Source organism: Polypterus senegalus, chromosome 4 (genome assembly GCF_016835505.1).
Source record: "Polypterus senegalus isolate Bchr_013 chromosome 4, ASM1683550v1, whole genome shotgun sequence".
Lineage (NCBI taxonomy): Eukaryota > Metazoa > Chordata > Cladistia > Polypteriformes > Polypteridae > Polypterus > Polypterus senegalus.
In genome coordinates, this window is record NC_053157.1 from 72,472,870 (window position 1) to 72,487,782 (window position 14,913).

Consider the following 14,913-nt stretch of genomic DNA (forward strand, 5'->3'; position numbering starts at 1 on the left):
TTTTGAGATCTTTTAAATCCCTTCCCAGACTCATAGGCTGCTACAATCTTTTTCTGAAGTCCTCTGACAGCTCTTTTGTTCTCACCATGGTGCTCACTCTCACTTCAACAGTCAGGAGCACACCAAACTAAATGTCTGAGGTTTAAATAGGGCAAGCCTCATTCAACATGCAGAGTAACGATCTACTAATTATGTGCACCTGGTGTGATATACCTGTGTGAGATCTGAGCCAATTTAAGAGGGAATACATGTGAGGGTGTCCTATCTTTTCCTCAGTTAGAATAGGCATTTTGTAGAATGACATTTACAGAAGATCTTGAAAAGACTTTTCTTCAGTTTTTTTGTTTAGTTGGATTACTTTAATCTCTGTATTGTTGAAACGGAGATGAAATAACCATTTATTAAAAATGTTACAAAAAACCACATGCTTTCAAAGGGTGTCCTAATGTTTTCACATGACTGTATATATGTATATGTATATACACTCACCTAAAGGATTATTAGGAACACCATACTTATACGATGTTTGACCCCTTTCGCCTTCAGAACTGCCTTAATTCTATGTGGCATTGATTCAACAAGGTGCTGAAAGCATTCTTTAGAAATGTTGGCCCATATTGATAGGATAGCATCTTGCAGTTGATGGAGATTTGTGGGATGCACATCCAGGACACGAAGCTCCCGTTCCACCACATCCCAAAGATACTCTATTGGGTTGAGATCTGGTGACTGTGGGGGCCATTTTAGTACAGTGAACTCATTGTCATGTTCAAGAAACCAATTTGAAATGATTCGAGCTTTGTGACATGGTGCATTATCATGCTGGAAGTAGCCATCAGAGGATGGGTACATGGTGGTCATGAAGGGATGGACATGGTCAGAAACAATGCTCAGGTAGCCCGTGGCATTTAAACGATGCCCAATTGGCACTAAGGGGCCTAAAGTGTGCCAAGAAAACATCCCCACACCATTACACCACCACCACCAGCCTGCACAGTGGTAACAAGGCATGATGGATCCATGTTCTCATTCTGTTTACGCCAAATTCTGACTCATCAGACCAGGCAACATTTTTCCAGTCTTCAACTGTCCAATTTTGGTGAGCTCATGCAAATTGTAGCCTCTTTTTCCTATTTGTAGTGGAAATGAGTGGTACCCGGTGGGGTCTTCTGCTGTTGTAGCCCATCCGCCTCAAGGTTGTGCATGTTGTGGCTTCACAAATGCTCTGCTGCATACCTCGGTTGTAACGAGTGGTTATTTCAGTCAAAGTTGCTCCTCTATCAGCTTGAATCAGTCGGCCCATTCTCCTCTGACCTCTAGCATCAACAAGGCATTTTCGCCCACAGGACTGCCGCATACTGGATGTTTTTCCTTTTCACACCATTCTTTGTAAACCCTAGAAATGGTTGTGTGTGAAAATCCCAGTAACTGAGTAGATTGTGAAATACTCAGACCGGCCCGTCTGGCACCAACAACCATGCCACGCTCAAAATTGCTTAAATCACCTTTTTTCCCATTCTGACATTCAGTTTGGAGTTCAGGAGATTGTCTTGACCAGGACCACACCCTAAATGCATTGAAGCAACTGCCATGTGATTGGTTGATTAGATAATTGCATTAATGAGAAATTGAACAGGTGTTCCTAATAATCCTTTAGGTGAGTGTATATATATATATATATATATATATATATATATATATATATATATATATATATATATATATATATGTGTATGTATATATATGTGTATATATATATATATATATATATATGTATGTATGTATGTATGTATATATATATATATATATATATGTATGTATATATATATATATATATATATATATATGTATGTATATATATATATATGTATATATATATATATATATGTATATATATGTATGTATATATATATATATGTATATATATGTATATATATATATATGTGTATATATATATATATATGTATGTATATGTTATATATGTATATGTATGTATATATATGTATATGTGTATGTATGTATATGTATATATGTGTTTGTATATGTGAAAAACATACAAACACACATGCACTCAGTAGATTGAAAATAATGCAAACTACAAGTTAGTTAGTTTTCAATGTTGAATGGCAACTTTCAAGGCACTCCAAACATTTTCAGTTGGACTTAGGTCAGGATATTCACTTGGCCATTTCAGAAATATACACCTTCTTTGCAAGCCACTCCAAGGTAGCTCTGGCCTTATGTCATTGTCTTGTTGAAATGTGAATTTCCAACCTATTTTCAGTCTTTTTGCAGACATCATCAGGTTCTTCTGCAGAATTCCAGTACTTGGCTTCATTCATCATTTCCCATGTTCCTCCAAATGAGAAGAATCCCCATAACATTTTACCACCATCACCTTGCTTCACAATCAGGATGGTGTTGTTTTGGTGATAGACTTTGTTGGTTGTTCACCAGGCATAGCATTTACCATTAATGCCAAAAAGTTTTGTTTCGTCTCACATGTCCACAAAATCTACAACAGGTTCTTTCAGGTGTTTTTTTGGCAAATTTAATTCAAAACTCCAGATGGACCTTTCTGAGAAGTGCCTTTCTTCTTGTAAATCCTCCTTTATTGGCCAGATGTGTGCAATATCTTTTTTATATGATACACATCTTATAGTCTGTTGGACGTTGAACTTGTGTGTCTTTCATGGTTGCCACTGGATTCCTGGTGCCTTTCCTGACCGCTTGTCTTCTCTCTATCACTTAGCTCTGATTGATGCCACGGTTTTTGCAGACTTTGGGTGGTGCCATGCACTATTCATTTCTCAGTGATGGATTTAATATTGCATTTTGGCATCTTCAGAGCCTTAGAATTTTTTTTATATGTTCCATGCCTGCCATCTATCTTTCCACAAGTTGTTTTTGGAAAGCTTTTGGAACTCCTACTGCTTTTATTGTTACTAACTGCACTTGCAATCTGGAGGACTACAATCCACAACTGTCATTGTTTAAATTGTTAACAGCAGTGATTCCACACTTTATTCTACCATTAAGTTAATACAGTATGTGATCCTGTAGGCAATTGGTTATTTCTGTGATAGTTTAAGTGATGCTGTGATAATGACATATCATTATTTGGAATACACACGTTTCATGTGTGTTCCGTAAATACAACGATCTGTGTAAATGTAGGATGACAGGAAATGCAATACAGGAAAAGTTGAACACATAACTAAAACAGAAACTTATTTTTCATGTTCTAGCAATAATGACAAAATGCTGACATGAAGTGTATAATGTGTGAAGACTGAAGTCCAAATATCAGATAAACACTATCACAAAAGGTATAACAAAACAAGTGCACTTTTATTCAAAAATATGACCCGAAGAAAAAGAAATTATTTGATTTACAGTACATGTTGCTGTCAATGTGCCAAATCCAAAGCCCAAAAATCAATTGACAAAAAAGTAGACACATCCACTTGGCTGGTGCAGAGGTAAGAACTACTGCCTCTTAATCAAGCGGTAATGATTATTATTACTATTACATAATAAAAACATACATTTGATTTGAGTCTGTAACACCCTATTTTCATTTTTGCTACTTTTTTTTTTAACTTGAGTTTTATTCTCTCTGTCACGTACACGTGGTAGAATGAACTTGCATCTACCTCTCCAAGTTAATGGCGTTTATCTCCATTCTTTTCACATGAGCAGCGATGACTACAGTTGGTGCTGTGGTTGATGCCTGGTCAGAACACAGATCGTTGTAGACAAGGAACACGCATGAAGTGTGTGTATTCCAAATAACGATATATTATTTACCCTATACAATTCCATACTCCTAACTCCCAGATAAAGAGACTATATATCTATATTTGTGTGTGTGGTGTGTGTAAGTATCATGTGGTATATATTCTATAGACTTTTAATTAAAATTCTAGTTCTTCATCTTTTTGTTATGTTGCCTGAGGATACACATAAACATAATGTAGATCTCAATAATAAGATACAGTCACTTGTATATGCTAGATACATCGCTATAAGCAATTGGCCAGCTCCTTAATGCCTAATGTTGAACCCTTTTCTATATTTATTTTCCCCATAGCAGCAAATGGTATACTTTGGCTTACACAACGAAAGATGCATGAAATTTTACACCACTGTTGCCATTTTAAGCATATCAACTGATGCTACAGCAGGCATTATATTCTTAAAAAAAGACATCTACTGAAAATTTGTGTCTGGAACGTTTGGTTTATAATGTAGATTGCTCAGGATAACTAATATTTCTGTTTACAGAGATGCAGAGAGAAAGAGGAAGGTGAAAGAACTGTTTGGGAATCTGGCTACACAGGAAGGAGAATGGAAAGCCTTAAAGAAAAAGAAGATGAAAGGCTGAGTCGTCAGTGTCGATGAAACAGCACCAGCAAAACCTTTAATTGCTGCCGGACTTGAGAGTAACACAAGTTATAGGTCCCATAGGTGGAGCTGAAAACAAACATTGTAAAGACTTGTGTTATTTTTCAAAAATCATGAAAATTTTCCCCCATCAGATCTATTGGTAATTAAATTGCAGCGTAGTACTATTACACGGAAAGCTTGAATTTACAACAGTGTTGGAGCAGATTTTTTTTTTATCCAGAATGTTTATTAATGTACAGAAACTAATATTAAAATAAAATTAAAAAAATGAAAAAACAACTTCTCAGGCTTTCATTTCTTTCCCCGTGTTTTCTAAGTTCCACGTATTTTAAACGTTTACTCTGTGTAGTGAATTTATGAAATATTTTTTCCTTGTAATCAAGTGTTAGGTATTTATACTTTGCATTATTCTTTTAGAATGTTATTACTGCAGTTTAATCAGTTTTTTGTTTCACTTTATTCCTGTACTTATTTTGGGTTATCCTCTATACCCCCCATTTAATTTTATGTCTTCATGTATTTATTTACTATAACAAACAAGGTTATATTTCTTGATGCTGTAATGTTTTAAGTTTGAGTAGCTATATTAATGACCTGGGGGGGGTAAATGTATATTACTGTAAAATTAGTATACTTAATTATTTTCACTTGGCAAACAACACACTTACTTCAAAAATCAAATGTGTGTATATATCTGTGTCAACCTAAAATAATCACTATTATTGGAAATGGGTTTTGCAAATACCACCGGTAATATATTAGATAGTGTAGTCTGTGCTACAGGTCCATTAAATGTAGGTAAAGGATTCATTTTTTGAACTATTAAAAGGGTAAAACTTTATTTTGGAAAATCAAAGAAGATATTTAATTTCAGTTTTCTTAGATTTTTTTTACCAGTACTTTGCAAGTGTAGAAGCTGTGAAGTCATCATTTTACTCAAGATGCCCATTGTTTTTTAGAAGTCAGTAATATTCTTCAGTTTACACTTTTGTCAACATTCATTATGATTTCAGTTAAGATATTTACAGAGACACTTGAGAGCATTTCACTTTATGAATTCCCAGTAATGTATTGTTTTAAATGGTAAGTTGTCATTCCAGTTTTATTTCTGAAACATGGCTTTAACCACTATTGGTAATGTTGCTCTGTCCATTTTTTCTTTCTAATCCAATCAAACTTTCCAGTTGCTACTACAGAGCTTCATGTATATCATTGTAGTTGCAAGCGCTGTCTTATCAGATGATCTGTTGTTTCAGGTTTGTTTCATGTGCCATGTTTTAATTAAACCTTGGTGCCCCATTCTAAACACATTAGTTTATCAAATGTTTGCAGCATCATTTAAATCCTTTCTTGAGAGCTCTGTGCTCAGATGTTATTCTGCAGGCCCTGAACACCTTCCTTGTTGAGTGACTTATCAGTCTTTTTTTCTGTATCAATTATACAGTTTTGTTATTTTTTAATATTTAGTGGATACATTTGAGGAAAGGGTATCTACTCAAGGGAATGTTTAGGATGCTGAAGCTGCCTTTTTAAATACATCTGTTCATGAGGATATTTAAGGTCTGCAGTATTTACTTTTTATAGAGTTCTTTAGATTTGTGATTTTTTTCCAGTTTAGGTTATTTTGGTTAAAATATAGTTGGAATAAAGAGATTTTAATTTTTTAATTCACTACCTAAACAAAAAACCTTGTACATTTTACATTGAAATCACTGTTACAAAGCTCTTAGGTGAGTTCTGTGTATCTAACCCAGTATTGAGAGCTTGAAAACATATGCAACTGTAAATTTGGCACAGTTTTTCAAATTATTTTTTTCTTGGACTTTGTTTATAAAAAGCAAATTATGAAAAATGCACTTACCTGAATGCCTTTGTAAGAAATAGTATATACCAGTTAAACTGTTAAGCAATTGAAATTTCTGTAACACTATAGTGTAGGTACTGCAGAAATACGTATATCACTGATTTATTTGATACAATTTTAACAAAGGCTTCATAACACATAATAAAGCATCAGTAGATCGTTTATTCATCTCTGTGCAGTGTAGCATATTGACACAATGGTAAAATGACCTGTTAATATGAAGGATTCACAGGTCTTACATTAAATATGTAATATTAAGAGAAATGTGTCTCAGTGAAGCTACATCAGACGACTCCAAATTAAAGCTTTGTTGCAGTGATAATTAAACACTTTACTGGTACTTTGTAAGTATTTTGAAGGCCCAAAAAGTGTTTGTTATATAATAGTAAATGAGTATTATTTGCATTTTTGAAGTATCTAAACTAAAGTGTTACCAACATTTTATTGTTGTTTTAGGAATTGAATGGTAAGTAAACATTTTTTAAAAAGAATGAGCAGTACTCAAGAAACTATTGCTATTAAATACTCCACATCTTCATTTTTTTTTTTCCAACAGCAGGATTATTTATGCATTTTTGTCAAATATCTTGCTTTAGTGACTAGAATGTATATTGCATTTTTGTCTTTCATAGGCTTAGTAGAAAACATGCAAAATTAATCTCGGTCTTGCTGTAAAATGTTACTTCTGTATCTCACACTGAGAACTCAATCTTTCAGCTTTCTTTGACTCCAAATCTCAGCCTTTTCAGTTTGAAAGTGGATGACTCCGCACTGACGTGATTTCAAGGACCGTTGCTTCATCAACAAGTGGGCAGTTGGCCAGTGAGTTGTCTGTTGAGAGGTAGGTGTCTATTATATTATGAATATACATGGCGGTGCTTTATTGTTAAATTAGTATTTATGGTAATTTTTGATTATGTGTATAACAACTGCCATATTGAAATGAAGTGATGTATTAAAAAATAGGCCATGTAAGATGTAAACATTGCATGTAAATAAAGCTTTATTAACAGGGTTACATTCTAGTGCTCGGGATATGCAGATAGAGGTTGGTATCCTTCCTTGTTACGTTATGAAGTATACATTGAAATTAAAACATTTTATTTTTACCCAGAGCATCATGCTTAAATGCAACTGGAACTTAATTAAAACTACACAGACTGTTCATAAATGTTGACTAACACTTGATGCCTCTTCAGGAGGTGAGCTTTCATTTGAAGGGTCTGCTCAGGCTGTCACTTTTGTTTCAGTGTGGCTTTCAACTGTACGAGTTACAGAAGTGGTTCGTTCTTCTTTTGTTAGTCCTTCAGCTGAAAAAATCCCAAAAATATATCTTAGTCCTGACATACTCTTTTAATGGCAAAACATACATATTTTCTATGTCATAGTATTACATTTTCTATTTTGTTACATTCTATTTCAGCATGGCACAGTAATAATTTAATTAAAAAGTGTTTTCATATGCAACTTTTTGAGCAGTAATTTAAATATATATATATTATTAGCTTAAATTGATTGCTGTTGTATAGCTTAATCTCACTCTAGTTAGCTTGAATTTACATATACTGTAGAATAAAAATAAACATTCTACATGAAAACATACCATAAATGAAAAGAATAATGACCCAGTAATTGACATGAGTGAAAGAGAGCTTTACCTGCATCACTTCCGGATGCAATCCCCAGTCTCAGCTCTTCTCCTTCTAGAAGCTTCCTGTAAGTTGCAATTTCAGCATCCAGCTTTAGTTTAATGTGAAGCAGCTCTTGGTAGTCTTGCATGTATTTAGACATTTCTGTCTTGGTGTCGCAGAGCTGGCACTCTAGCTGTGCAATGACATCCTGCAGGTTAGCAACCTTCTCCAGGTGATTGTCTTCCATATCATCTAGCTGCTGTTGAAGGGCATTGTTTCGGCCCCTTAAGTTGTCGATCTGGTTTTGTAGGTCCGAGATTTGAGACTGATAGACAGAAATTTCATCTTTCATGACCTTCAGTTGTTCTTCGTGTTTGCCAGCATGTTCTTTTAAGGCATTGAACTTACTCTTGTACCATTTTTCTGCATCCTGAATGTTCTTGGCAGAAAGCTGTTCAATCTGAACTCGCATGTTGCGTAAGTAGGCTGCCAGGTCTGGTCTGCTAGCATCTATATCTACGGTAACTTTTGAGTCTTCAATTTGTTTCAGAAGATCAGCTACTTCTTCATCATGGAGTTTCTTCATAAATTCAATTTCTGACACCAGCTGCTCCACTCTTTTCTCAAGATCAGCTTTCTGCAGAGTTGCATTGTCAATGTCTTCTCGGAACTGTCGAAGAGTCAGCTCTGCTTCTTCTGTTATAAGTAAAGTAAAAATAGGTATAGATTTATCAGAACTGTTTTTAAATTAAAGCAAAATGTATTTCATTAAAATTATTAGAAGTAATTTTCTGTTGATGCTAAGGCATGAAATACTTGTCTAGCACTGCAGTATTGAACCCAGAGCTTATATACACTACAGTATGTCCAAGCCTCAAGATGTTGTAATAGTCTATCAGTTGATAGGTACTCTTTGTGGTCCATGCATTCATTATTAGTGCTGTAACTGCTCTGCATCAGCTGGTGGTTCCTTGCCGTTTTTTTTGAGAATTATCAACTTTCTGCCATCTTAATCTACTTAACTGATTTACACCTTCTGGAATTTTACACTAACGTATGACTAATGTTTTTTGCTTGCCTGTTTATACAGATTTTGTAATACCGGGTAATAAGGAAGTCTGCTATTCCAAGGTCACTGACTGGTGATGAGTATTGCTTTGAACTAGTTGCACACTTTAAAACTTTTTTTTGTACTGTTCATCTTTAATGACTGCATAGCCTACTCAGACGACGGGGAGTGTCCTTGACGTTAAAACCCATCTCTAGCATGGCCACGGGACAGAAGTGGGTAAGGACAATTTCTCCATCCTGAACTAAACACATTTACTGTAGGTACTCTAGTGTGACTGATGTTGATGTGATTTCTTTATTATTGTTATGCCTTTGATTATTGATTTTCAAGCTGCTTATTTTTGTTGGATGTCTAATTTAGTTTTGAAGAGATATTTTGTTTAAAAATACATGTTTGGTTTACCTGGTTTAAAAAAATTAGTGAAATTTAAATATTGCATATTTTTTCACTTAATGTTGCTTATTAGAGTTATGTGATGATTAATCTTGAAGTTTTTTTTGTGGAAGGATTATATTACACTGAAGACCGTATAGCTGTGACTGTTCTATCCTGAATAATAATTCAGTTTGTGACACTCGACCACTAGTCTGACTATAAATACATAACAAACACTTTTAGTGCATGTGTTGCTTTGGATACCTCATCATATAATGGTATTACATGTTTTGCAGTTGAAATATTTACTTTATATTTATATTTATTTATTTTCAGATACAACAACAGTGATAACTGCACTCAAAGCAGCAACTATGATTGTTTGTATTCAGTTTCTCTATTTTGCAATCTCAAGCTGACAAACCCACAGACATCCTGCACTAAAATGATGTTAAATAAGAAAGGAATTAGCATCTGTCTGACAAAATACTTTTTATTCCTTCTGTGCATATGGGGCACATTCAAGATACCTGTCCACAGTGTGATGAAGTGAGATAAATGTATGTGGCAGTGTGCAGTTGCTGTAGTAAAAACCATGCGATCACGGTCACTGTGACTGTCATTGGTGTCTTTTTTGGTTTGTGTATTGGTTGGGGGTGTAGGTGTATGTGGTAGCATGGCCCCAGGTCACCGATGGGGAAATTTCAGTGATTGTACAGTATATTTATTCTTGGTTTCCTTATTAGTACTCTTGGGATCCTAATAAAGGCAGCTACAGCCACATTTGAACTATATTAAAGACCCTGTGCAGGATAGAGGAGAGAGACGGAGACCAGGAGACTAAAGGAAAGGAAGAGCAGGATTATGGCTAAGTTGATGCTGTGGCGTGGAGGTAGGCGATCAGGGATGGCTCTGGTGGAGTAAGCAGACAATGCTCTTGTGGCAGGGTCACTCCTGCTGACCACCCAAGGAGCAGGAGCAGCCAAATACTTTGAGGTACTCCTGCTGATCATTGAGGCATGGCAGCAGGAAAAGGGAGGGCTCATGGGACGGCAACGTAAACTCGAGTCAGAAAGGATGACGACTGTGTTTTCCGGTGGATGTCTCCCCTTGCTGAGTGAGGAGACCATAACGGTGAGGAGAGGAGACTTTACTTTGAATGGCTGCACCGTGGCTTAAGATGGTTTTTATGAAGAGGTCCTGACAGTGTTTCAACTGTGAATTTTAACCGTTTTTTGCCGTATTTATTGTTGTTTTAACCTCCACTAGAACACTTTTTTAATGGGTTATATTTTGACTTGTTTATGGTGATTCTGCAGTACACCTTATTTATATTTGGAACATTTTGTTGTTGAAATAAAAGTGCTAATTATTTTGCACCATCTCTTGCCGTGTATGTGTGGGTGTCCATGTTTTCCCAATCTGTCCTTTGTTTGTCTATTGATGTTCAAGGAGAAAATGCCATCTGTGGGCAACCCAGACATCATACACAATTTGGATCACTCAATTTGAACAGTCAAACAAAAAAAAAAAAATCAGATATGAGGTGTAAAGAGTCACATTGAGTTGCAAAATTTGCACTTGTTCGGATAATAGTTTTTTTTATGTTCAAAAACAGCTTCCAAAAAAAAATAAAATGTGGGAAAATGCTAAATATCCATCCATCCATCCAGTATCTAACCCGCTATATCCTAACTACAGGGTCACAAGGGTCTGCCGGAGACAATCCCAGCCAGCACTGGGCGCAAGGCAGGAACCAAACCCTGGGCAGGGCACGCACACACACACACTAGGGACAATTTTAGAATCGCCAATGCACCTAACCTGCTTGTCTTTAGACTGTGGGAGCAAACCCATGCAGACTCCATGGAGGGAGAACCCAGATCTCCTTACTATGAGGCAGCAGCGCTACCCACTGTGCCGCCCCAAAATGCTAAATATGGCACTGTTAAATAACTGTTTGCTATTGCACTGAACTGTCTTCTAATAGAGATGAATCCATGTGGTTGTTAACCAATTGAAAGTACTTTAACAAGGGTCAGAAAACCCTTACACTGTTGTGAGTTTTTTGCTCAATCCAGTTTCTGATCCCTGCTTCTTTCTGTTCAGAGTCTCGGGGACATAAAAGCCATCCTAGCAGCAAGTCACCAGTGGAAGCACATTCATGCACACGCCAGCTTAGGAGAACATTTCAATTAAATATGAACCTAACATGGTGGGGGCAAACTTTGATAAAATGGCAATAGTCCTTGCTGTACTACTGTGCTGTGTAGGGTGCAATAATATCATTAGCTTAAATAGCCAGCTGATTAGCGATTCTAACATTTAAAATCACTTCTGAGGTGAAGTCATCGCTCTCGGAACAATTGACATAAATATTGAGCCTAGTGAGCTTCTTAAGAAAACTTAAGAAATGTTGAAGGAAGCCTCTGACAGGCTCAGGTTGGTACAGTTAAGTTACTGATTAATGGTGAGTTTGATCAACTGAAATTGTAGCTGCTTTCACACACCTTGTCACGTATGTTACCAGTCTTATCTGTTGGTAATGTTCTGAGCAGGGCTGTTTCTAACACTGTCAGCAGTCATCAATTTATTAGAGACATGCAGTTAAAAAGTGAACTGAAACGAAAGACAGAAGACCAGGAACATCCACATCAGGAATCTAGGGATATAGCAAATGCTTTCTTACCTTGGCAGAGCTGGCACAGGCGCATCAGAACAGAAGTACAGGAGAGGAGGAGGAGGAGGTGTTCTATCTAAGCAGAGTGAAGAGCCACGGGAGTGCTGAGTTTAGACTCCATGTATTTTTAGGGTGTGGTCTTCGAACCCGTGGACTTTGTGAGACATTTGTTCTATATGGGAAAAGTCGCTGTCTGTGTTTACCAAACTAGTTAATCCCATTAAATGGAAAGTAGACAGATTATCTGTATTATTTTGTACTGTCAACTCTTTTATTAACTTATTTCTTGCAATTATTCCAATGTTAAGGCGTTTTTGATGTGTGGATACTTTGTGTCTGAAGTAGTAATTTAGCACTTATTGTGTAATTCAAGTTGGCACACTTGTGTTTTTGCTGGTCGTCCTTAACCAGAGCTAAAGTGATTGGCTGATTTGTGTTTTGAAGGGTTCTGTGTGCTGTGAACTGGGCCATGTCATGTTTCTGTCTGTTATCCAGGATAAACAAATGTCTTGAAAAGAAGGCCAAGAGAAGGACGTAATGCTAAAAACAGGTGATCCCACATAGTGGAATAATAAGAAACACAATCTTAAAACATTCATGTTTATATTAAAAGATATCCCAGATGTCCTACCTTTGAGCTGAAGCTCCTCATCATATTTTATCCTCCAGGACTCGATCTCCTCCTCAATGTATCCCCTTTCAATGTCTGCTGTTCCCTTTTCATTGGTCAGTGTTTCAATAAGCTCCTTGATTTCTTTAAATTTCTGCTCGTATTCCTCCCCAATACCACTAGGGCCCCCTTTGAAACGAGCTTGTAGGTCTGCCAGTTGGGCCTGCAGGGCAGCATTCTTCTGTTCCAGGGCTTGTACCTTCTCTATGTAACCAGCAAAGCGAACGTTCAGCTCTTGCATCTCCTCCTTTTCATTGGCATGGTGTTGGTGGATCTCTGTGCCCACCTCAATAGCAGTGCCCTGGAAACCCGAACGGCCTCTGCGGGAGTCGGAAGAAAGAGAGCGGAAGCCAGCTGCACCACAGCGGGAAGGAGAGGGGCTTTGTACTCTCATTCTGCTGGATCCACTTACTGTCAAGGTCTTCTGGGAATAGGAAGTGCTCCTCATGGCCGCTGTCGAAATGTTCAAATCTGCAAAGCTTTTCAGGTATCCAGCTCCTCTGAACGTGAATGAGTGGTGCCCGGTCGTGTGTCTCTCTTTTATATTGCTCAAAAGGAATTTAACAGTTACTATTCAACTCTCACAGCCTTTTAAAATAATTTCATTTGGTATGATTACTTTTTTCCAGTATCCCCAGAAGTTCTCTTCTTAGCTGCTGCAGCATTGCATTGTAATGAGGAGCATGAAGTCAAGCTGCCAAAGTTGAGCTTTGCAAGAGAGTGTTACATTTCTTCATGGCAACGTCTCACACTCTTCCTTACTTCATGCTCAATTTTGCTTGTGTGTGTGAGGACTGAGCATATTGCTTGTTCCATAATAATTAGTGTCTTGGAAGCAATTTTCCCGTATATGAAGTATGTTTGTATTGTGTGACTAGGCAGTGCTTGTAATAAGTGTCAGCATTTTTGATATACGATCAATTAATTCTTTATTAACAATGTTCTGTGCGTTGGACCCTTCATATGACAGACTGAGCAGGGGCCCAGACTACAGCATAGCATGAACCGTTTTGCTCCCCACTTACTCCCCTTACTTTTCATCCATTTTTATACCCAAGTTTTACAATTTAGAGTCAGGGGGGCGAGAGTGCATCCCAGTAGCATCCAGCTCACACTTACACAGTTTAGACCAGGGGCCTCCAACCTTTTTTTTTTTTTTTCCCCTGAAAGCTACTTTTACAAAATGAAAATGGCCGAAAGCTACTCATGTTTTCTAACGTTTATTCTCATAGCTTATTTCAATCCAAACACATTGAATAAGCTTGTTTTGCCTGGACATTTACAAAATGTTGGTGTCCACAATTCATATTTTGCATTAAAACATCACAAAAAATATTGAGTTCACCTGCAAGTGCATTTTGTATGTCTGTATGCATTTTCTAGTGTATCTCACACTATTGAATTAAAACATGAATGCTGTCAAAACAAAACAATGCAATTACAAATACACAAATATGACTTCTTCATTTGTCATTTTGTTCCATGTCACTGTTTCACTTCACAAGAGTATTCACATGTCCAGTTGCATGTGTGATGTGTTTTTTAGTTAGTCAGATGACTGGCACTGCATGGAGTCAACAAGAGAGGTGTATGGTGGAGTGGAGCCACTTAGGTTCACTCTTATGGAGTCATTTAAATGTTCATCTGTCAGTCTTGTTCTGAACTTTGATGTCATGACATTCATGTGAGACTCACGGAGGTATGGAGACCCAAACATAGCAGACATTTTCAGAGCTGCTTGGTGAAGATTCTTATAGTTATCTGGCTCTAGAAAAGCTGAGAATGCTGTTGAGACTTTAACTGCACATTATTTTGAAGGTTTACTAAAATATAATATATAAAATCCAACGTCTGTCTGTCTGTCCGCTTTTCATGAGAGAACTACTTAACAGATTTAGATTGGGTTTTTTCTATAATTTGCTTGAATATTCCGGTTGATTTTGCGACTTCTCTCATTCCACTATGTATCATTGTTCGCTAGCGGTGCCGGGGGGAGGTGGGGAGTTGGTGATGTGCCCTCCTCACTCACTCGCCATCTTCGGAGTGTGGTCCTTAACTCCGCTTAGCTAGCGAACGAGAGAACAATTAAATTCAACTTTGTTTGATATTTAAAATAAAGTGTTACTTCGGTCTTGATGAGTTTGAGTCCGAATATTCTCTTTTAAGTGTATGCCACATTGAAAAGAGATTGCAATTCAGGTTGTGGATCGT

General features: G+C 36.9%; 2 protein-coding genes across 2 annotated transcripts in view; one reads left to right on the forward strand and one right to left on the reverse strand.

The window, feature by feature from the left end:
* Positions 1-4,667, forward strand: part of nop14 (NOP14 nucleolar protein homolog (yeast)) — a 72,225-nt gene extending 67,558 nt beyond the window's left edge. The window contains exon 19 of the mRNA XM_039750869.1: positions 4,288-4,667. Coding sequence (XP_039606803.1) covers positions 4,288-4,387 — 100 coding nt within the window. The 3' untranslated portion in view covers positions 4,388-4,667. The remainder of the gene's footprint in view (positions 1-4,287) is intronic.
* Positions 4,668-7,281: 2,614 nt separating this feature from the next.
* LOC120528578 (vimentin-like) lies at positions 7,282-13,176 on the reverse strand. Its single transcript, XM_039752756.1, has 3 exons — positions 12,664-13,176; positions 7,933-8,601; positions 7,282-7,584 (listed from the first exon to the last, which is right to left on the reverse strand). Exons 1-3 carry the CDS (start codon positions 13,148-13,150, stop codon positions 7,502-7,504), a joined length of 1,239 nt encoding a protein of 412 aa, XP_039608690.1. The 5' UTR covers positions 13,151-13,176; the 3' UTR covers positions 7,282-7,501.
* Between the last annotated feature and the right edge of the window lie 1,737 nt (positions 13,177-14,913).

What these genes read in the sequence shown, in the direction of transcription:
- LOC120528578 (XM_039752756.1), bottom strand. Translation starts at nt 13,150, where the DNA reads ATGAGGAGCACTTCCTATTCCCAGAAGACCTTGACAGTAAGTGGATCC. An exon ending in TGAGGAGCTTCAGCTCAAAG is followed by an intron (nt 8,602 to 12,663) that starts GTAGGACATCTG and finishes TACTTATAACAG; the next exon opens with AAGAAGCAGAGCTGACTCTT. An exon ending in TGCATCCGGAAGTGATGCAG is followed by an intron (nt 7,585 to 7,932) that starts GTAAAGCTCTCT and finishes GGATTTTTTCAG; the next exon opens with CTGAAGGACTAACAAAAGAA.